We start from the raw sequence: 24,919 nt of genomic DNA, 5'->3' as shown, positions 1-24,919 counted from the left end.
AGAAACTTAAAGACTATATAATCAAAAAAGAGTTATACAGTGTTGCAGAATACTTATGCCATTAAATTTGTATATATTGTTATTCATTATCAATGATGTAAAAATGTAAGCTTAAAGTGTAGAAAAATAAGTGATAATGAATGTTAATACTTTTGACATCTCCTATATTACACATACATTTACTGTACACAATGTAATCTTACAGGATCAAATTCAATTCTTCTTCTTCTTTTCCACTTACCATATGTCTAATATACCTGGATGATGAGAGAACATGCAGAAACTTGCTAACTTGTGTTACTAACACTAACCAAAATTTGAAAATTTTGCAGTTTCGCACAGCCACACAAGCACTATTTCTGACATATAATTGGAGCAGATGGTGTGCGACCAGGTCTGCAGTTAATGGACACAGTGCATGATTTTCCAGTGGGGAGAAACATTAAAGAATTGCAGCCATTTCTTGGATTAATTAATAACTATCATTGTTACATGGAAAACTGTGCAGCCACCATAAAACCACTCACAAAAATCACTAAAGAAGGGGAACTCCTTTTATTTGGACAGTGGATTGCGAGAGTGCCACGTTAAAATTGAAAGAAATTCATACAAGTTCACCTGTCTAGGCTTATCTTGATTTTATGCTATCTTTGATCTGGTGGTATAATGCTAGAAATGTAGCTGTCAGCTGCATTTTGAGTCCAATACAAGATGGGGAAGAAAAACCAACTGGTAACCCATCACGTCAGCTGAATCAAACTGAACAAAACTACAGCACCACAAAAAAGGAACTTCTTGCACTTGCTTTTGGCACCCATTACTTTCAGTGTTACCTATATGGAGGATGGTTCACAGTAATTACAGATCTGCTTTATAATGGCTTTTGAGTTTAAAAGATCCCAGGAACAGACTTGTTAGATGGGCCTTAAAATTTAGTGAATATGTCTACATAATAAAACACACCTCCCCCCATGAACCATGGACCTTGCCGTTGGTGGGGAGGCTTGCGTGCCTCAGCGATACAGATGGCCGTACCGTAGGTGCAACCACAACGGAGGGGTATCTGTTGAGAGGCCAGACAAACGTGTGGTTCCTGAAGAGGGGCAGCAGCCTTTTCAGTAGTTGCAGGGGCAACATTCTGGATGATTGACTGATCTGGCCTTGCAACATTAACCAAAACGGCTTTGCTGTGCTGGTACTGCGAACGGCTGAAAGCAAGGGGAAACTACAGCCGTAATTTTTCCCGAGGACATGCAGCTTTACTGTATGATTAAATGATGATGGCATCCTCTTGGGTAAAATATTCCGGAGGTAAAATAGTCCCCCATTCGGATCTCCGGGCGGGGACTACTCAGGAGGATGTCGTTATCAGGAGAAAGAAAACTGGCGTTCTACGGATCGGAGCGTGGAATGTCAGATCCCTTAATCGGGCAGGTAGGTTAGAAAATTTAAAAAGGGAAATGGATAGGTTAAAGTTAGATATAGTGGGAATTAGTGAAGTTCGGTGGCAGGAGGAACAAGACTTCTGGTCAGGTGACTACAGGGTTATAAACACAAAATCAAATAGGGGTAATGCAGGAGTAGGTTTAATAATGAATAGGAAAATAGGAATGCGGGTAAGCTACTACAAACAGCATAGTGAACGCATTATTGTGGCCAAGATAGATACGAAGCCCACACCTACTACAGTAGTAAAAGTTTATATGCCAACTAGCTCTGCAGATGATGAAGAAATTGAAGAAATGTACGATGAAATAAAAGAAATTATTCAGATAGTGAAGGGAGACGAAAATTTAATAGTAATGGGTGACTGGAATTCGAGTGTAGGAAAAGGGAGAGAAGGAAACATAGTAGGTGAATATGGATTGGGGCTAAGAAATGAAAGAGGAAGCCGCCTAGTAGAATTTTGCACAGAGCACAACTTAATCATAGCTAACACTTGGTTTAAGAATCACGAAAGAAGGTTGTATACGTGGAAGAACCCTGGAGATACTAAAAGGTATCAGATAGATTATATAATGGTAAGACAGAGATTTAGGAACCAGGTTTTAAGTTGTAAGACATTTCCAGGGGCAGATGTGGACTCTGACCACAATCTATTGGTTATGACCTGTAGATTAAAACTGAAGAAACTGCAAAAATGTGGGAAATTAAGGAGATGGGACCTGGATAAACTGAAAGAACCAGAGGTTGTACAGAGTTTCAGAGAGAGCATAAGGGAACAATTGACAGGAATAGGGGAAAGAAATACAGTAGAAGAAGAATGGGTAGCTCTGAGGGATGTAGTAGTGAAGGCAGCAGAGGATAAAGTAGGTACAAAGACAAGGGCTGCTAGAAATCCTTGGGTAACAGAAGAAATATTGAATTTAATTGATGAAAGGAGAAAATATAAAAATGCAGTAAATGAAGCAGGCAAAAAGGAATACAAACGTCTCAAAAATGAGATCGACAGGAAGTGCAAAATGGCTAAACAGGGATGGCTAGAGGACAAATGTAAGGATGTAGAAGCTTATCTCACTAGGGGTAAGATAGATATTGCCTACAGGAAAATTAAAGAGACCTTTGGAGAGAAGAGAACCACGTGTATGAATATCAAGAGCTCAGATGGCAGCCCAGTTCTAAGCAAAGAAGGGAAGGCAAAAAGGTGGAAGGAGTATATAGAAGGTTTATACAAGAGCGATGTACTTGAGGACAATATTATGGAAATAGAAGAGGATGTAGATGAAGACGAAATGGGAGATACGATACTGCGTGAAGAGTTTGACAGAGCACTGAAAGACCTGAGTCGAAACAAGGCCCCCGGAGTAGACAACATTCCATTAGAACTACTGACGGCCTTGGGAGAGCCAGTAATGACAAAACTCTACCAGCTGGTGAGCAAGATGTATGAGACAGGCGAAATACCCTCAGACTTCAAGAAGAATATAATAATTCCAATCCCAAAGAAAGCAGGTGCTGACAGATGTGAAAATTACCGAACTATCAGTTTAATAAGCCACGGCTGCAAAATACTAACGCGAATTCTTTACAGACGAATGGAAAAACTGATAGATGCAGACCTCGGGGAAGATCAGTTTGGATTCCGTAGAAATGTTGGAACACGTGAGGCAATACTGACCTTACGACTTATCTTAGAAGAAAGATTAAGAAAAGGTAAACCTACGTTTCTAGCATTTGTAGACTTAGAGAAAGCTTTTGACAATGTTGACTGGAATACTCTTTTTCAAATTCTAAAGGTGGCAGGGGTAAAATACAGGGAGCGAAAGGCTATTTATAATTTGTACAGAAACCAGATGGCAGTAATAAGAGTCGAGGGGCATGAAAGGGAAGCAGTGGTTGGGAAAGGAGTGAGACAGGGTTGTAGCCTCTCCCCGATGTTATTCAATCTGTATATTGAGCAAGCAGTAAAGGAAACAAAAGAAAAATTTGGAGTAGGTATTAAAATTCATGGAGACGAAGTAAAAACTTTGAGGTTCGCCGATGACATTGTAATTCTGTCAGAGACGGCAAAGGACTTGGAAGAGCAGTTGAACGGAATGGACAGTGTCTTGAAAGGAGGATATAAGATGAACATTAACAAAAGCAAAACGAGGATAATGGAATGTAGTCAAATTAAATCGGGTGATGCTGAGGGAATTAGATTAGGAAATGAGGCACTTAAAGTAGTAAAGGAGTTTTGCTATTTAGGAAGTAAAATAACTGATGATGGTCGAAGTAGAGAGGATATAAAATGTAGACTGGCAATGGCAAGGAAAGCGTTTCTGAAGAAGAGAAATTTGTTAACATCGAATATAGATTTATGTATCAGGAAGTCCTTTCTGAAAGTATTTGTTTGGAGTGTAGCCACGTATGGAAGTGAAACATGGACGATAACTAGTTTGGACAAGAAGAGAATAGAAGCTTTCGAAATGTGGTGCTACAGAAGAATACTGAAGATAAGGTGGATAGATCACGTAACTAATGAGGAGGTATTGAATAGGATTGGGGAGAAGAGAAGTTTGTGGCACAACTTGACTAGAAGAAGGGATCGGTTGGTAGGACATGTTTTGAGGCATCAAGGGATCACAAATTTAGCATTGGAGGGCAGCGTGGAGGGTAAAAATCGTAGAGGGAGACCGAGAGATGAGTACACCAAGCAGATTCAGAAGGATGTAGGTTGCAGTAGGTACTGGGAGATGAAGCAGCTTGCACAGGATAGAGTAGCATGGAGAGCTGCATCAAACCAGTCTCAGGACTGAAGACAACAACAACAACAACAACAATAAAACACAAGCCTGGCCAGTTAAATCAGAATCAAAATGATCACAAGAATCTGTTGCTAAGTGCAAGAAATGGGTTACCTCATGAATTTGTTTACAAGAGAATATGTTTTATATAGTAAAATACCTCTTCGAAACCAGATGGCAGTGCTAAAGGCTCTCTGTAAATGCATATTGTAACAATGTCACCACAGCAGCATACAGACTTGTCATAATGGGAAAACTGCTATGAAGCAAATGTTGCAGGTCATTATTGGTGGCCACAGCGAAAGAAAGATGTCAAAGTACACTTTCAATATTATCTCCCTTGCGCTAGGATAATGCAATGATGAAGACCAAAAATACCTCTTCAAACTTTGCCCACGGCAGCATGGCCATTTCAGATCCTATCACTGGATTTAGTTGGACCCTTCCATGTAACAGTCCAAAATAACGAATGTTTTATCTATCACTGACCATTTCTCTCAATATTTTATTATGATACCTACCAAAGACAGTGCCACTGAGATAGTTTCGTCAATCATTTATCACTACCATTTGGAAGTCCTGAGGCTAAAATAACTATGTCCAATCATTTGGTACAGGTGTGTTGACTTCTTAAAATAAAGATGTGGTGAACTACACTATTTCACAGTAAGAGTAATGTCAGGGTTGAACACGTTCATAAAACAGTTGTAAAAATGTTGTCTTATTACGTGAACAGCTCACACTCAGATGGGGATAGGCTACTGGCATTTGTAATTTCATGGTACAACGCCAAGATAAACGAAGCAACAGGGTTGTCTCTCTTTGAGGCTGTTTACAGCCACATAACGTGTTCTCCATTTGAGATGGAGAAGTTGTCACCTGGAATAAATTCCACTGAGGTGAAACACCTGGTGAATCTTCTCCAGCAAAGCCACCTCGACAATCAAATCACATCACCATGTCACCTGACTGGTGAGACTGATGGCTCTCAGCACCAGGATGGAAAAAGTCTCTCTTCTGTTCCGAGCCACCACCTAGAGCAGACGCTATATGGCTTAGTTCCTCTATCTCTGAATTTTCCCTTCTCCTTTGAGATGGATTTGGGGCTACTGGAGTTATTTTCTCTCATCGTCCCGGCAATCCTTACCGTGTAATCTCCCCCCCACCTCATAAAATCAACCAAATAAACCGATACGGTTTCTTTTTCTAAGCCTTACCACTGTGTATTAATTGCAAGACCACACCACTTTCCAATCATGATTACACCTCTGAGGGGGTGGATACCATACCTCAAGAGATGTGTGCAAGAGAGCTTTAAGTTTTTGCTTGCAGCTCATCTTCAGTTGAGGAATATGGGGCAGCCACACATCTTTTTATCAAAGAGGAGTCCCAAAACTTCTGGACTCTGTTACAGTATCTAATAGTTGGGTGCCCCAGTAGATCTTGGAGCCAGGATATATAGGAATAAGGCAACAAAAATGCATAATTCATTTTTACTGGGGAGAACTGGATGACATTGGAAAGGGTCTGAGCAGAGGCCCTGCAGATGGCTCCTTGGAGCTGGTGTTTGGCCAAGGCTGCATATTGGGAGCCTTACCAAATGCAAAAGTCATTGATATAAAGCAAAGTGGTGACCAGTGCTACAACGGATGTAAAAAGCCTGACAGAAGTCACTAGCCCATAGATGGCAATCAGGAAGAATGTAACACTCAACACAGATACCTCTCGGACTCTGTTCTCTTGGACCCATGGAGAGCATAGAGAAGTACCAACTCCAACACTAAATAATCAGTGGATTAAAAACTGACAAATTACAATCAATTTGGCAGCCTTGAAAGCCCCAGTTATGGAAGATAAGTAAAATGTGAGAGCACCAAGCAGGGTCACATAAAAAAAAGAAGACTGTGATGAAGTGTTGGAATTTATGTATAAAAAAGTTTTAAAAAACCGGTCAGAATGCTGATTCCAATCTAACAAGACAGATGATTGTGGATTGTTCCTTCCAGAAATCACACTGATAGGCCCCCAGAATTAAAAAACTCAGCACCGCTATTTAGCTACCATCCTTTCAAGCAGTTTGCAGAGTATGTCTGTGGGGCTAATTGGTCGGTAGTGGTCAATGAAAGTTGGGTTTTTGCTCAATTTAAAGATTGGGACGATGGTCCTATCTCACCACTGTGAAGGGAATATACCTTCTAGCCTAGTATGGTTGATCTTGAGTAAATGGAGTCTTTGAGTAACATTCAGATATGAAGCATCTGATTATGAATCTGATCAGGGCCTAAGGCTCTATTCTGTGATGAGTCTATAGTCTGAATCAGTTCTCCCATCAGTGAAAGGTTCATTATATACACCGCCTGAATAAACAAGGGAAGCACCCAGACGGGGATGAGGAAATGACACTTTCCAGGCTGAGAGGGTATGTGATGTTACTGCAGTGATTCCAAAATACAGTCAAATTTACAAAGAACCTGGCATTAAGAGTCATTCACAAATTCTAACTATATTCAACTTCCATTTTTAAATTCTCTACCCTGAGTACCCTTGTAGAGCTAATGCATTACACTCCACCATGGTCAGCCATATTTCTCAGGTGTGAAATAACAGTGCGCAGAACAGTTCCTTCCAAAACCTTCATATTAGACAAATTTGGATGAAGGTACTTGAGAAATAATTTCTTACTTCATAAATAATTTCTTGAGTTATATCCATGCAAAACACATTGATCATTTAACATATTACAAATTACAGTACAAATTGCCCAACACCAATGTCATATGCGTGAGATATTTCAATGACATCTTATTACACATGCTTGTCTACAGAAAGGTTCAAATGCAACAAACTATATGCCATTCATCTGGCGAAATCACGCTGAAGATAAAGGAAGATAAGAGGAAGTGCAGAAAAGGTAGAGTGAGGTTTAATGTTCCACAGAAGACAGAATGCAGGCTTCAATCACACCAAGAGAGGAACTGAGATCACTATGTCCTCTTTTTTAAAAAAAAAAGAAACACCATAGTATTAGTCTCAAATTACTTAAGGAAACCAAGTGAAACCTAGACCATGATGAATCTGGCACTTTGAACAACACTCTACCTGAACACAAGTGCAGTGGACCTAACCACTGTACCACCTGAGTTAGTAGGACATGTCTGAGATACATGTTGAGAGACTCAATAAAGTGCTGAATCTGGAATGTTGACCACACCAAGTTCTTTCATACCTAACAGTGAAAAGCAATGCTAAACAAAGAGAATTTTACAGATCAAATGGAAACTGGCAAGTAATTGCAGGTAATCAGGAGGCATAAGAACACAGACTGTCATCATCCTATTGAAATGTGTGCTACTGAATACACACACAAACACATTTTAGATGAAATGACAAAGAATAATTCATTAGAAAGATTACAAAAAAGTACAATGGAAGCAAAATCAAACACTTATAAAGATGGCAACATACAAATGTGCCATCTGCCCCATTTTCAATACCAGGGGATGAAATACCGATAATAGAAAAACTACAAGTACTTAAGTTATATTACAATGACAAAAATATTGATTTTTTATTAATGACCAAAAAACTGCGCAGCGAGTATCAAGAATTAATTCAAGTACTAGCAGTAAACTTTCAAATTAAAAGATTCAGTAGCGTGTACAAATTAAATTACATTCAAATTGTCTCTAATAAGTGGGTACTTCATGTAACACATTAAATTATACAAGACATATTTACCTGATCAATAACAACAATATTATTTCCTCATTTTCAGTACGGGGAACAAACAGATGCTGACCTATGTACCTTCGAGGTTTCCATGGACTTTCTGCAACTCCCTTATTCTTCTTTGGAACTACAGAGAAAAAGTATTATATTTTATGTTCATAATTAAATAATTTTATGTAAGCATCAAACACAATATGGAACAACATACAAGCCACTAAGAATTACTTACAAATGTTGCTGTCTCTTTCTGGGTTAACATAAACTTTCCCAGTAACACCACGAAGTAGTACCTCTGCTAGTCGTCTTGTCAGTGTGAGTCGCAGACTCTGAGTTGCGGCTGTCTCTATGGCACTTAACATAACCCTGTTTGTCCAAAACACAATGAAATTTATATAAATCTGTGGGATATTATTTAGGTTTTTCATTTCCAAAAACATTAGTCTCACACACACACAACCTGTAACGTGAAACAGCTGACTGAAGCTTTCCAGTCTGCATGTAAAGAATAGGTGCTCTCTGTAGCGCTGTTTCCAATATAGGGCCAATATGTTTTGCTGGATTCGGTGGTTGAGGTGAATATGAACCTGTACAAAAGAGAAGACTAGCATAGTAATTCCATGTAAAGCTTTCAAGGATTTTTCACTTTCAAAATTGACATTCAAAAGCAGCGACATTTGCAAAGAGCAAAGAAAATTGTGTAAATAAAATTTGTATCCATATAATACATGCACACCCCTAACTTCCCAAGAACCATAGCCTTTCGCACAGTCCTACAGTTTGTATGTCTCAACAGTACAAGTAGTTTTCCCTGGATGCAACCATAAAATGGAAGAGTATCTGTGTACAGGCCAGACTAATGTATTGTTCCTGAAGAGGAGCAGTATCTTTTCCTGTAGTTACAGAGTCAATAGTATTGATGATTGACTGGTGTGAAAGCTTTGCTATGTTGGTACTGTGGCAATGGGGAGGGAGCAAACCTGACACTCTACGAGTTGGACCACGCAATGTTAGATCTCTTCGGGCTGACTGTATAAAGCATTTGAACTTAGTTTTACACAGAATGAAACAATAACTTCTTGGAGATGTGTCTCAATTTGTGTAAGTAGTTTAAAGGCATTTTATAGACAGACACTCAGCTGCATGGCAAGAAGGGAAAGTTCGAAATATTTGCTGTGGACAGTTAAGTATGTTGGTTTTGACAGCAGCCGATAATGTCGAACATCTCTTATAAATGTACTCTCCACTCTCTCTCTCTCTCTCAGCTTGAGTAGCAATAACTATACATTGTGTGTTAATTTTTTTAACTACTGAACATGTGTATAACAGACAACTGCATGCACATTGATGAAAGAAACATAAAGAAACATAAGTATGTGAAGCAGTATGTTTCAGGGGGTATATGTTATAGTGTCTCAGTAGCTGAGAGGTTATATTGAGGCATGCGGTGCAGAAAGTCTCAGTTAGAATCCCAGTCAGTTCATGGGATTTTTGGTTTTCCAATTGATTCTACTCTCTCTACTGTACTGACCATTCAGATAATTGTAACAACACTACACTCTAAAACTGTACTGTACTTTCCATTTTCTGAGCATTCTGGACTGCTGTGGGGGGCAGCATTCCATGTGCTTATGTGATGTGAGTTACATTGTTTTCTTCATTTATTTTACAGGTATCTGAATATTCTGATGTCTCTACTGAAAATTACAAAGAACAAACTCATTTTCAGAATTTACGGATAAATCCTCAAAGCTGAGATTTTGTTTGGACAAAAGTATCACACAGCAGTTAGAACTAATGTTGAGAGCACAAAACGAGATACTATCTGCTGACACCAAGCAAAAGAAACCAGCCTCTGACTCCAGTGTGCATATTACTTTTAAAAGTAAGATTTTATGCCACAGGAAGTTTTCAGATGGTGGTTGGCAGTTTGTTTAAAACAGATGTCACAGCAACCTGCAGTGGTGTCTACAAGGTATTAGCCCACATTACTTTCTTTTAGAATAATGATGTTTTACAGACGAAAGACAGCTGAGACAGAAGGAAGTTTCAGAGCGTTTTATGGAAGACAAGTTTAGAAACCAGATTTTAATTGTCAAAACAGTATCAGCAGCAGAAACAGATTCTGACCATCATATATTAATTGTGAAATATAGATTAAAGTTGAAGAAATTTAAGACGGTACAAATTTTAGGAGGTGGGACTACAGGATTAATAAACAACTACGATTGTCAATAGGTACAAGAAGAGCATTGTAAAAAGGGGTATCGTAATACAATAAAAATAGAATGTGTTGCTTTCAGAGAAGAAGTAGTGAAGGCAGCAGGGGTAAACCTAAGCACAATGACCAATGTCCACCAAAAATTCTAGGATAACACAGAAGATGACAGATTTGATTGATCACTGGAGTACATGTAAAAATAAACCATATAAAACATGGAAAATGGAATAAAGAAACCTATAGACAGACTGACTGGGACAGGGCAAAGATGGAATGGCTAGAGGAGAAACAACACAGTAGAATCATGCCTGACTATAGGTAAGATAGATGCCACTTACAGAAAAATAGAAAAAGCCTTCAGAGGAAAGAGAGGCAGCTGTATGAACATCATGAGCTCAGAAGGGAAACAGTACTACACAACGAAGGGATGGTCGAAAGCTGGAATGAATGTATACACCAGCTGCACAACAGAAATAATATTTATGATAATATTATGGAATGACAAGACTAAGTGGCTGAAAATGAGATGTGTGATACGACTCTGCAATAAGTATAGGAATACACACTGAATGACCTAACTTGAAACAAGTACACGTGGTGTAGATGACATTATCTTAGAATTACTGAGGTCCTCAAGAGAACACCACAACAAAAGTATTCCACCTGATATGCAACATCTGGGTTCTTAAGAAATGTGGGAACATTAAAGCAATCAAAACCCAAAGACTCAGGAGATAAGATTGAAGAAAGGTAAACCTAAATTCTTAGCAATTTTAGATTTATAAAAAGGAGGAGGAGGAGGAGGAGGAGGAGGAGGAGGAGGAGGATGATAGTAGAAAAAGACCAACACTTTAATACAGTTATCAGGTTCAAATGGATGTAGGCTGTAGTAGTTAGATGATATAAAGAGACTAGCATGGAGAGAAGCATCAAGCTGGTCTCTTCATTGATGGTGATGTCAGGAGTAGCAACAGCACATGGTATTTTTGTTTCCAACACATGACAAGCCATTACAGATTTACACTTTATGACCATGTCTCTGGACACCTGCTGCAGTTGTTTCTCAGGAACCCTGTAATGAAAAATGTGCAGAACCTAAATTTGTTCTTATTACATTGTTTTATCTGCTTTGAGTGAATTATATAAAATTATAGTACAATTACAATGGAAACAATTTCCACTCCACCCGAAGTAAAATAAACAGTTTTAGCCAGGTTTTTGGGCAGACTGGCCTGGCGCACAATGCATGTTTCATTCATTCATAAATGAGTTCAGTAAATCTGGCAGATTTTCTCCAAACCATACACAAAATGTCCAGTGTTGGCACAGTGTGATAAGCATGGTACCATCTCAAATGATTTCATACATACTTATATTCAGTCTGTCATATTATATTGAATGTCTGCCAACACAACATGATTAAATCCATTTCTTCAGCAACCAAGCAATGTCAGGGAATATTCTTCACAGGAAAGAAAAGTATAGTCAGGGCAAAGTTACAGCACAAAACAACAAATCCCTTAGAGTTATTAGTTCTCAGTTTTCATCATTTAGTTTCATTGGGCTACCAGACAAAATGTTGCATCTACTCTACTGTCACTCGTGAGTGTCCTGCTGGACTGGTCACCTGGGAATCATATATATATATATATATATATATATATATATATATATATATATATATATATATATATAGAGAGAGAGAGAGAGAGAGAGAGAGAGGCACAATTGATAGTAAATAACAAATGAGGGTACCTGGGGTAGATGAATGCTGCTGCTGTTTGTCTTGCTCCTGTAGGTATCTTAGTGTTAAATCTCCAGCTAGTTCAAAACACTGTATTCGCTGCTCATCCCATTCAGCCTGTTTGTACTTGGATGACGAAAGAGGTGGAACTTTTTCCAAGCACATCCCTGCAACATATTACATTGGTACATACATTACATAGCTGATAGTACATAAATTATAGCTGGTTTGTGATTATATTACTATATAAGAAAGACCATAAAATGTAATTAACTGGGATCTGTTAGTACAGCGCCATTAATTACATGTGTACTTACTGGAAGCCAAAATGCTAACCTTTAATAGCATATGATTCGGCGACAATTCTTAGACTCCGACTAGGTAAATGCTTTTCTGTTAACGACTGCAATTCTGCTTGATTGTAATAATCTAGTGCCTCTTCATAATGACCCATTGCATAGTGTGTTTTTCCAAGTAGTAAAAAGACATCAAGAAGTAGGAAACCAGCCTAAAAAAGATTTGCATAAGATTACAATCTGCTATGAGATTATCTGGGGGGCAGGGGGGGGGAGGGGGGGATTTACCTTCACTGCTGTTAATGAGTCACCACCACCTTCACAACTTGTGCAAATAAATCAGCCACATAAGAAAACAAAAGCCCCTAGTTCTATATTGATCATTAAATGCTGCAATTTTACAGCTTCTTAACAGGGTCAATCCATACCAAGTGGCCCAAGAAAAAATAATTGGTTGCTTGACCACCTCAGAAAAATTTTGTATTTGCTTGGTAAATTCCCCAATGTTTAGTAGTCACAAAAATATTTTTTTTAAAAAAAAAAATATTGTTTATTATTTTGAAATGGCGACCACATTTGTTCCAGGCCACATGCGTCTTTTTGTATTTGCAAGCATCTACATTTTGTACATTTCTTCAGTAGTGGATTGTCCTAAGCCTTTCAGATAAAATGCATTTTGTTCAACAGACACTGGGCTGCAAATTAACATCATTATCACTTAGCTGAATGTATTCTTCAATATATTTTCAGTAGTTCAAAATTATCAGCCACAAATTTAAAAAAAACTATTTTTGAACAAAAGTTTTCCCAAGAAAGATTAATTTCTCAGCTTTAATACTTTTTTCTGCTATTACACTGCATAGTATAGTTACTTTTTATAGAGTATCACTGGTGAGCAGCCTACACTTTAAAAAAAATACACTTCTTTAAAAATGGATTTTTTTTATTTTTGCTTTTTGTGGCCTGCAATATCTTTGTTGGGGACCAGATAAAAATCTAAAAATTTCACAGTTAACAGACCTTTATGATATCAAACTTCAGTATAAATTTCAACTCTTGAGATTCAATTGGAAGTTACGGGGGGAAAAAAAATTACAGACACGATTCAAATATATGTTTTTTTAACATCTGCGATATCCAGGCTTACGGAATAAAATATTATATAATTTAATCATATCAATGATTACTTACGTTTTTTCTTGAAAATAAGCCTACTAATTACATTCTTTCTTTTCTTGTTATTTGTTTTTAGTACATCGCACATTGAACATTTGAGAAATTTGTTCACTCATTTCGAGTATTAGATTATAAGTTCGCCCAGTCATAGTTGTAAATTCCATGGGAGACAGCTTCCTTAGAACATTTTTAAGTGGCATCCAAACTTGATCCTTCTCAATTTTTTAAAAGATGTCCTTGGTCCTGTAGGGTGATAAAATACATCATGTACATCTTGGTTTTCACAGTCATATTATCAACTTTGCCAATCTCCAATGTTCATTGTAAACACAAGGCACTATGTCTTTATTTTGAAGAACCAGTTGCACAAGTTTCCCCACACTGATGAAGTTCACTATCAGGCGAAGTTGATGTGATCTTACACTTCAGTAAGTTATGAAAATGGGGTACAAAACAATGAAAAGATCAAGTTGGTTGGTTGGTTTGTGGGGGTTAAAGGGACCAGACTACTTAGGTCATCGGTCCCTTGTTCCACGACCATAATAATACACGAAGAAAAGTCCAACAAGCAATAAACACATAACGGAGACGACAAGGGACGACACAGTACAAGAAAGACATAGACGAAGACCAGAGAAAAGAGATTAAAAGACACACAGAGTGCGACGGTCATTGGCCGACCATGAAAATAAAACTGGAAAGGCCAACAACCAAGGGACACATTAAAACACCACAAACTAAAACCCAGGCCAAAAGCCACAGTCGACACTAAAAAAAATAAAAAGGGACTCTCATATTGAATGATAAAAACCCCCTGCTCGAATAAAACGGAGAACTAAGTCAGCCATAGTAGAGTCATCGGTTAAAAGAGCAGGGAGTGTATCAGGCAGCGCGAACGTCTGCCTGAGGGCAGTTAAAAGTGGGCAGTCTAGTAAGACGTGTACCACAGTCAGGGCCAATCCGCAGCGACAGAGAGGCGGGTCGTCACGGCACAAGAGATACGCGTGCGTGAGCCGGGTATGTCCTATGCGGAGCCGGCAGAGGACGACAGCGTCCTTGCGAGACCCCCGCATGGAGGAGCGCCACACACTGGTTGTCTCCTTGACTGCCCGAAGTTTGTTGGGAGAGGGCAGGGTGCGCCACTCATCACGCCAAGCAGCAAGGACCTTCTGCCGCAATACGGATCGGACGTCACTCTCTAAAAGACCGATCTCCATGGCCGGGGAACTGACCGCCTGTTTCGCCAGTTCGTCAACCCGCTCGTTACCCGGGATGCCGACGTGACCCGGGGACCAAACAAAGGTGACAGAGCGGCCGCAACGGACGAGAGTATGGAGGGACTCCTGGATGGCCATCACCAGACGGGAACGAGGGAAACACTGGTCAAGAGCTCGTAAACCGCTCAGGGAGTCACTACAGATGACAAAGGACTCACCTGAGCGGGAGCGGAGAAACTCTAGGGCACGATAGATGGCAACCAACTCGGCAGTGTATACACTGGACCCAGCTGCCAATGACCGTTGCTCACAATAATCCCGTAGAGTGAGAGCGTAACCAGTGTCACCAGAGACCACCGAACCGTCGGTGTAGGCCACCGCCGCGTTCGGAAACTCGGCCCGGATGGAAAGAAAGCGGCGGCGGAGGGCCTCCGGAGGCACTGAGACCTTCGGACCCTGTGCCAAGTCGAGCCGAAGGCACGGTCGGGGCACACTCCACGGGGGCAGACGGAGATTGGCCCGGAAAACAGGCGGCAGAGGAAAAAAGTCAAGGCCACGGAGAAGGTCCCGGAGGCGAACCGCAATGGCACACCCTGACCGGGGCCGCCTGTCTGGAACATGGACGATCGAGCGCGGGAACAGGAGAAGGTAGTTTGGATGCCCTGGCATGCTATAAACGTGCGCGGCATAGGCGGTCAGAAGGCGGTCACGCCGGAACCGCAATGGAGGGACACCAGCCTCCACAAGTATGCTGTCGACGGGGCTTGTCCGGAACGCTCCCGTGGCGAGGCGGATCCCGCAGTGGTGTATGGGATCCAGCAATCGCAATGCTGAAGGCGAGGCAGAACCGTACGCCACACACCCATAATCAAGGCGGGACTGGATCAGCGCTTGATATAGGTGGAGGAGGGTGGACCGGTCGGCACCCCACCTGGTGTGGCTTAAGCAACGGAGAGCGTTTAAGTGCCGCCAGCATGTTTGCTTCAGCTGCCTAATATGGGGCAGCCAAGTCAACCGGGTATCGAATACCAGTCCCAAGAACCGATGCGTCGCGACCACAGCAAGAGGTTCACCGTCAAGGTAAAGGCGCGGCTCAGGGTGAACCGTGCGACACCGGCAGAAATGCATAACGCAGGTCTTCGCGGCCGAAAACTGGAAGCCGTGCGCTACAGCCCATGACTGCGCCTTGCGGATGGCACCTTGCAGCTGCCGTTCAGCAGCGGCGATGCCACTGGAGCTGTAATATAGGCAGAAGTCGTCCGCATATAAAGAAGCCGCGACGGACGACCCCACCGCCTCAACGAGCCCATTGATGGCAATTAAAAACAGGGAGACACTGAGGACAGACCCCTGTGGGACCCCGTTCTCCTGGACCCGGGAGGAACTATGCGACGCAGCCACTTGCACGCGGAAGGAACGATACGAAAGAAAATTCTGAATAAAAATCGGGAGCGGGCCCCTAAGGCCCCACCCATGAAGTGTGGCCAGGATGTGATGGCGCCAAGTCGTATCGTATGCCTTCCGCATGTCGAAGAAGACGGCAACCAGATGTTGGCGGCGCGCAAAGGCTGTACGGATGGCAGACTCCAGGGAGACCAGATTATCGACGGCAGAGCGGCCTTTACGGAACCCACCCTGAGACGGAGCCAGAAGGCCCCGAGACTCGAGGAGCCAACTCAACCTCCGGCTCACCATACGTTCCAGCAACTTGCAAGGAACGTTGGTGAGGCTTATGGGGCGATAGCTGTCCACCTCCAGCGGGTTCTTGCCAGGTTTCAATACGGGGAGGACTATGCTTTCCCGCCATTGAGACGGGAAAACACCCTCGACCCAGACGCGATTGAAAAGATCTAGGAGGCGTCGCTGGCAAGGCACTGAGAGGTGTTTCAGCATCTGGCTGTGAATGCGGTCTGGTCCAGGAGCCGTATCAGGGCAATCAGAAAGTGCGCTCTGGAATTCCCATTCGCTGAAAGGAGCATTGTACGACTCCGCGTGGCGCGTGTGAAAGGAAAGCCTCCGACTTTCCAACCGCTCTTTCCGGGAGCGGAAGGCCAACGGGTAGTTCGTTGACGCGGAACACTGTGCAAAATGCTCTGCTAACCGATCCGCAATCGTGTCGGAGTCGGTGCACACTGCTCCATTCAGCGAAAGCCCAGGGACAGAGACAGGTGGCCGATAGCCTTGGAGTCGCCGAATCTTGGCCCAAACCTGCGATGCAGAGGTACGGACGCCAATGGTGGAAACATAAAGTTCCCAGCACTCCTGCTTCCGTTGGCGAATAAGGCGTCGGGCTCGGGCGCGGAACTGTTTAAAAGCAATGAGGGTCTCCAACGACGGGTGCCGCTTATGGCGCTGAAAAGCCCGCCGGCGATCGCGAATCGCCTCTGCGATATCGGGCGACCACCACGGCACAGTCCTCCGCCGAGGTGACCCGGACGTACAGGGAATCGCAGATGCCGCCGCAGAAACGATGCTGGTGGTGACCGACTGAACCACCGCATCAATCGGATCAGTGGAAGGAGGTGCGATCACTGCGACAGATGTAAATAAGTCCCAATCAGCCTTATTCAGAGCCCATCTGGAGGGGCGTTCAGAAGAGTGACGCTGTGGCAGTGACAGAAAGATGGGGAAATGGTCACTACCACATAAGTCGTCATGGACCCTCCAGTGGATGGATGGTGAAAGTCCGGGGCTGCAAATAGAAAGGTCAATGGCCGAAAACGAGCCATGGACCACACTAAAGTGGGTCGCCTCTCCCGTGTTTAAAAGGCAGAGGTCAAGCTGTGACAGAAGAGTCTCGACATCTCTGCCCCGGCCAGTAATCGCGGCGCTACCCCACAAGGGGTTATGGGCGTTAAAGTCGCCCAGCAACACAAAGGGAGGCGGCAGTTGTCCTATCAATGCAGCCAACACATGACGAGAGACATCACCATCCGGCGGAAGGTACAAACTGCAGACAGTAATAGGCTGAGGCGTCCACATCCTTACAGCGACAGCCTCTAAGGGTGTATGAAGAGGCACACACTCGCTGTAGACAGAGGTAAGGACGTAGGTGCAGACTCCACCAGACACCCTCTCATAAGCTGCCCGGTTCTTATAATAACCCCGATACCCTCGTAGGGCAGGGGTCCGCATTGCCGGAAACCACGTTTCCTGGAGGGCAATGCAGAAGAAAGGGTGACTGCTGACGAGTTGGCGGAGCTCAGCAAGGTGGTGGAAAAAACCGCTGCAGTTCCACTGGAGAATCTCTTTGTCCATGGGCGAAATAGGTGTGAAGGGACCGAGGAGGCAGATCACGTCACTGGGTCACCTGCTGTCACCGATCGAGGACCAGTACAATCGGCGTCCTTGGCGTCTGAGGGTATGGCGAGATCCAGGTCCTCAGCGGACGCCAGGATCTCCACCTCATCCTCAGACGCAGAGCCTGTATGGAGCGGTGGGGTGGATGCCACCGCGCGTTCCTTGGCCTTAGAGGCCTTCTTCTTCTTCGTCTTCTCTCTCTGCTCCTTGGGCTTTACTGGCTGGGAGGGCTCCACTGAGTCAGTCTCCGGGACGGAGGAGGAGCGGGAAGCCCTGTGACCAGCCGCTGGCCTGCTTTTCAGCCATTGGCTGACGTCACCCTTCCCAGAGGTGGAAACCTGGGAAGGGAGGGACCCGAGGGATCCCTTGCGAGAGAGAGTCGCCGAAGAAGTCGGACGCTTCTCCGGCTTAGAGTTGGGGACTTGTGTCCCCGATGGTTGGGGGGTCGTTGCTCCTGAGGTAGGTGGTGCAGGAGCAACAGATGGGGAAGTGCCCCCCACCATCAAGGGGGCAGGTGTAGTATTCCGGCTCAGAGTGTTCAGTGGAATCGGTGCAGCAGATGACAAAACTACTGTTTTGGCAGCGGTGGCATAGGAGCTGGTCAGAGCCACAGGATGTAGCCTCTCGTATTTCCGCTTAGCCTCAGTATAGGTCATGCGGTCCAGGGCCTTATATTCCATGATCCTTCGTTCTTTCAGTAGAACCTTGCAGTCTGGCGAGCAAGGGGAATGGTGTTCGCCGCAGTTCACACAGATGGGAGGCGGCGCACATGCAGTATTAGGATGTGAAGGGCGTCCACAATCTCTGCATGTCATGCTGGAAGTACACCGAGATGACATGTGGCCGAACTTCCAGCATTTGAAACACCTCATCGGGGGAGGGATATAGGGCTTCACATCACATCGGTAGACCATCACCTTGACCTTTTCGGGTAGGACGTCACCCTCGAAGGCCAAGATGAAGGCACCGGTGGCTACCTGATTATCCCTCGGACCCCGATGGACGCGCCGGACGAAGTGAACACCCCGCCGTTCTAAATTGGCGCGTAGCTCGTCGTCTGACTGCAAGAGTAGGTCCCTATGGAATATAATGCCCTGGACCATGTTGAGACTCTTATGGGGTGTGATCGTGACGGAAACATCCCCCAACTTGTCACAAGCGAGTAACCGCCGTGACTGTGCAGAGGATGCCGTTTTGATCAATACTGCCCCAGAGCGCATTTTGGACAAGCCCTCCACCTCCCCAAACTTGTCCTCCAAGTGCTCGACAAAAAACTGAGGCTTGGTCGCCATAAACGATTCCCCATCGACTCGTGTACAGACTAAATAGCGAGGTGAATAAGGTTCGCTGCCAACTGTAGCCTTTCGTTCCTCCCATGGTGTGGCCAGGGAGGGGAACGATTGTGGATCATATGCCTGAGCGTTATATTGAGGCCGAGAACGCTTAGAGACTGCTGGCGGCTGGCCGCCAGCAAGAGATGATGTACCACGCTTCATCGCGGGTCATCCGCCCTGATGCCACCTACTCCGACCAAGGGCCCTCCCCACGGGCGCCACCCAGCCTCAGCAACGACCACCTGGCGGGATGGCCATTGCCGGGAGTCCCGATGCCCCAAGGAGACAGGCATCTACTCCTTGGCATACGCGGGGAGTTAACGGCGCAGGCATCAGTAGAGCGATCCCTGTGTTGTCAGGGGGCTACAACCGACAGGGTACATGGCGGCCCCACCACAACGGACTGGCTACCGTGCTGGATTTCAGGTGAAATGTAGTCCATGATCGTCATTGGCGCATAAAGCAACACAGCAGAGTAGACTGCAAAAACCGTACCCAAGAACAAAGCCACGCCCTAGAGATGGTGAGTGGGCGGGACAGCTATGCGACGACGACCAACCAAGCTAGAGATGGTAATGAGCGATGGACACATTGCACCTTGTAAGGCGCCCTTCCCCAATCAGCTCGCTCTTCGGAAGAATTTAGAAGATGGAGGTCAAACCCGGTAGGGGACCATCACATAAGGCCGAAACGTTTGAGACTCCTTTTAGTCGCCTCTTACGACAGGCAGGAATACCGTGGGCCTATTGTTACCCCCGAACCCACAGGGGGGAAAAGATCAAGTGCCTTTAATCTTCTGATAAGTGTTGGACCTTACCTTCAAGACACTGTCAGAGACTTCTTGTATTTTGTCAGAGACTTCTTGTATTTCCTCACATTGTACAAAAACATACGCAATGACTTTGATATCTTTTTTACAGAATGCAAACATTTCTTGAGGTGTTACGATACGATTAACGTCGGTCCGCTGCAGACTTGCTTTTATGACAGCTCGCTTTATTGTACCCCCAACACCACCACAAGCATTCTTCTCATGGCACGAAGCAAAAAAGTGCCATTCTACATCAAACCCAAAATCATCTTTATGAAAGGAGATGATCATTTTTTTGTTTTGTTTTGTTTTTATATTGATGTGCTGCCCCATCTGAAAAGTAAATCAGTTCCTTTACAGAAGAGTGCTGCTGTTTAATGTGGCTTGTACATTTTAGTTGAAAAATGTGCACTGTTTGTGTTCTAGGTAGTCACTTATGACACAAAAGCTGTGGCTCATTAGTTTATTTTCCTCTTAATAATAGAATACAAATGGATGAACTGTGGACTGTTTGTTTACCCAGTGGTGCCCTTGTACTTCATCTTAAAAAACAAAGGAATAAATTTTCTGAAACGTCAGCAAGCACTAAGCATTCATCAGTCGCCAAGGTTTACTTGCTGTCTTTCAAAAATTTAATTTGAGCTTTTGCAATAAAATGATGGATTTTCAGATTTTCAAGGTTAGCCACCAACACTTCATAAAACCCTTCCCATGGTTTTATGACTGTAACCATTTCAATTCTGTCCTGTGCCATGCATTGTTTGTATTTTATATTGTCAGGCATCAAAACGTTTTCTTTGGATTCTTCAAACATGTCAAGTAAGACGTTTTTGCATGGACAACCTTCACATTTTCCCTTGATAATACAATTGTAACTGTCAATATTGCATACTGTAACTTCCGAAAGGTCTTTATAGTCAACTCTAAAATTGTACCCATCTATCATCAACTTTATGTTCTGCTGATACAAACACAAACATTATGGGTGCCAGATCCCCTGCAACAACACACCATCTTGGTCTCAACTCGCAAAACTTTGATGTTCCAATTTTAATGTCAGGATTTTCTTTTTTCAATTCAGGGAATAGTTCATTAAAATTAAACAATATTAACCTTTTTTGTCTTTGAATCTTAGAACCATTTTCTTTCACAGAAACACAGTCTTTTTTGCCAGACATCAAACAACTGTTATTGTTATCATGATAATACTTAATAACTTTATTGATTGTGTTTTCATCTACCAAATTAGGTCCACTTTTCTTTTGTAATGCTGGTGAAATTCCCTGTTCTTTTATTAAAGTTTTAGAACTTCCATCTCTTTTAGTGCAAATTGTATTTTGAAACTAAACTTCCAAATTCTTTTTGAGTGTAGCTGATACATTCTTAATTTGTGTGTTCAAGGCACTTGGTATTTTATTTTGACTTAGTTTTCTAATTTTACTAGCAGGTGATACACCCAGAATTTTACAAGCTGTATCTACCTTTTTAATGGTTGCTGATAAGTTACAAAGTTCTGAATCTGAGGTTTCACTGTCCTTCCTCTTGTGAATTAGAAATATCTCAGAATAACGTGATGGACAAAATGATTTTCATGGTATGAGATTGACAAAAAGGCTTTTATTTTTAGAATAACGATCAAATGTTATTTTTCACAGACCTTTTGTTAAAGGTATCCATGCAAGACTGACCATAAAGGTGATGAATTTATTTTAAGTATTTCATTTCATGGTACTTGCACGTAGATTTGACCTCTGGGACGACTCTTCAGTAAAACAACACTTTCTTCTTCACTGTAATCTTTGATTAAAGTAATGTCTTTAGGATATACTCCATACACACTTTTATGTCATGTTTCGTTAATAACAACAACAACAGAACACTGAGACTCCATTTTTCAACTGTACACTTCAAGAACTTCTAGCTAAATAAGTGTGAGTAGACAATTGTTGGTGTAAGGGGGACGACAACAATCAGACTTGTCTAGACTTTCAGGTGCAATTGTTAGCCTGCTGAAACAATTACCACTGCATTGTTTCGACAAATAATCATTAGCTAGTGTAATGTGGTGTGTTACATTATGCAATTGGTATACTTTATTTGATTAGCCTACCAGATATCGCAGATGTTAAAAAACTTTTTCTTGACTCGTGTTTGTAATTTTCTTTCCATAACTTCCAACTGAATCTCAAAGTTGAAATTTATACTGAATTTTGCTATCATGAAGGTCTATTAACCGTGAAATTTTCAGATTTTTATTTGGTCCCCAACAAAGATATCGCAGGCCACAAAATGGAAAAATTAAAAAATCCATTTTTTAAAATAGTGTATATTATTTTAAGTGTAAGCTGCTCACCGTTGATACTTTTTTTAGAGTAACTACTGTTCAAAAATTGAGTTTTTTTTTAATTTGTGGCTGATAACTATTAACCATTAAAATATATTAAAGAATACATTCAGCTAAGTGATACTGATGTTAATTTGTAGCCCAGGGTGTGTTGAACTAAATGCATTGTATCTAAAAGGCTTATGACAATCCGCTACTGAATAATTGTAAAAAAAATGTAGATGCTTGCAAATATGTGGCCTGGAACAAATATGGCCGCCATTTCAAAATAATAAACAATATTTTTTTTTAAATATTTTTGTTACTACTAAACATATGGGAATTCACCCAGCAAATATATAATTTTTCTGAGATGGTCAAGCAGCCGTGCTGGACCACTTGGTATGGACTAACCCAACTGTGACGCATTATAAAATAAATTACTATTGTTAGCAATGTTGAACAACATATACAGCTTTCATAATTAACAGTCATTGCAGATATACAGAAGGTAAAAGCTGGTCTAAATACATGAGAGCATGTGGTTTAGATATCACAATTTTTTTTTTTTTTAACAAATACAATCATGAGCAAGCTATAGTGTATTACCCTTAGTAAAAATACTACGAGGAGAAACAAAGCAATTTAATGCAGCAATATTCTACTTTTACTGGTCAAAACAGTTATGAGCACAGAAAATGCACTCTTAATTTACTTCTATAATATATAGCAAAACATTCCTTCATAAATAGTGCATTATGTATGTACATAAATGCACATCCTCAGTAAATCTTGCCTGTATGACTTTAGGAGACATTTTGCACAAATTTAATAGCAACCAAATAGTTGAAGGGGCCATAAACATGAAGCATGCTCACTATGAATGACCAACACTGCTTCACACTTTCTTGCCATGGATCGAATGAAATTTTTAATGTTTGCTTGATGAGCATTTTGTCAGTCCTGAAGAAAAGTGTTTCTGCAGTTCGGAAATAGTCATGTAAAATGTTAATCTAGATGGAATACATCTTCCACATAAATTTCAGGGATATTTGCTACACAACAAGAGCTTGAAAGATACTGTACTTACATATTCAAGCTATTAAAGAATCTTTTCCAAGGACAGGCAATGTCATTCATTTTTGAATTCCCTATTTCTGTCCATATCAAAATATCACTCACACATTAGCCATGCATAAGCATAGCTAGGTCAGCAAGACAGTCTTTTTCTCTTAATTATAATGATTCACCTTATTCCAAGTTATCCTTAACACTACATCTACCCAAACTGTCATTTGGTTCATAGTGGTATGAAGTACACAAGATGTTAAAGAAACTGATGTTGTTGCTTTAATGCAGTGACCTTCCTCAGGGTGTGGGGTGTAGCTGAGGAGACAGCTATTTGTATGCGTAGCACCTGTACTGGCCAACAGCTTACGAAGTTCATGCATTTGTCTGTGTATCAACATAAAATAAGACTGAGACAATCAGAACACTGAAGACACCCAATAAATAGGCAGGATGACTACACGCTAGTTATGACCAGCCTCCCATTAGCTCCCCATTCTGATCACAGGAGGCTATGGTCAAAAATACAAGGTAGTGACAGTTGTCTTATGACATCAGCAGAGACACTATATACAGAAATGCCCCGCTACATGAATATTTTCTCCAGCATCAGTGAGTCCACTGTAATATAGCTGAATCATTATTTTAGTATTAGATTATGAAGAAGCAGTATATCCAGTATATTAGTGGTAACGACACCAGTGTTAAAAGTAGAACTCCCCAGGTTGTTTAGTGTATCTTGATTGACTCCCTAACTGTTTCAACCAGTATTCTTAAATTAAAAGTGTTAAATGATAAGTGATGTCTCCACAGTCAGTGAGTGATTGGTTGGAAATATTTTAATTAATAAAAGTTTTCTTGCAATTTCCTCATTAATTACACACACTCATTTTTTTTTTTTATAAATGAATACAATTTTGCTTATGGCAAAGACATTTTATTAAGCTATCATGGAAAGACTTCACCTTCTTATATACATGAATGTTTTGTCTAATGTTGCCCTGTTGCAAGGAAGTAATGATTGTGTTTGGTTCCAGAAAAACAATATGAATAACTCCATCATCCCAAAACTCAGATGACATCATTTTTCCAATCAAAGAAAGTAGTAGTCCCCTGCCCCACTTCTGCATATCTTTGTCAATATTTCATTGACTGACATTTTGATTTAGGCTCATACTGGTAGATCCAAGTTTCATCTGACACAAAAGTTGCTTGCAACTTAAAAATCTGTATGCTGTCATTACAAGCCCAAGTGTTCTTGCAACCTAATGTGTGTAAATCTTCTGAATCTTAAGCAAAGTGATAACGTGAGTCTCATGTTATTGTGATAATTGTTAATTCTTGCTTTCTTTGAGCTCCAGTTATTCCCTTCTTTTAAATTTATGGTGCTTTCATTTTTCTGTGTTTTCAAATGTAAATAGTGTGAATGTTCATGTAATGGAGTGCTGTTAACAGTGCACAAAATCATCTATTTTGC

At 41.8% G+C, this 24,919-nt stretch overlaps 1 protein-coding gene across 1 annotated transcript in view; it reads right to left on the bottom strand.

Annotated features, from left to right (window-relative positions):
• LOC126297636 (tetratricopeptide repeat protein 7B-like) overlaps positions 1-24,919 on the bottom strand; it is a gene marked incomplete in the record, with an annotated part of 163,629 nt that overhangs the window by 73,532 nt on the left and 65,178 nt on the right. Inside the window, 5 exon segments of the mRNA XM_049988662.1 lie at positions 7,965-8,082; positions 8,185-8,318; positions 8,413-8,539; positions 11,929-12,084; positions 12,254-12,425. Coding sequence (XP_049844619.1) covers positions 7,965-8,082; positions 8,185-8,318; positions 8,413-8,539; positions 11,929-12,084; positions 12,254-12,425 — 707 coding nt within the window.

Source organism: Schistocerca gregaria, chromosome X (assembly GCF_023897955.1).
Source record: "Schistocerca gregaria isolate iqSchGreg1 chromosome X, iqSchGreg1.2, whole genome shotgun sequence".
NCBI lineage: Eukaryota > Metazoa > Arthropoda > Insecta > Orthoptera > Acrididae > Schistocerca > Schistocerca gregaria.
Note: the sequence above shows the minus strand (reverse complement) of the source record. Positions and strands in the feature narration are given on the sequence as shown.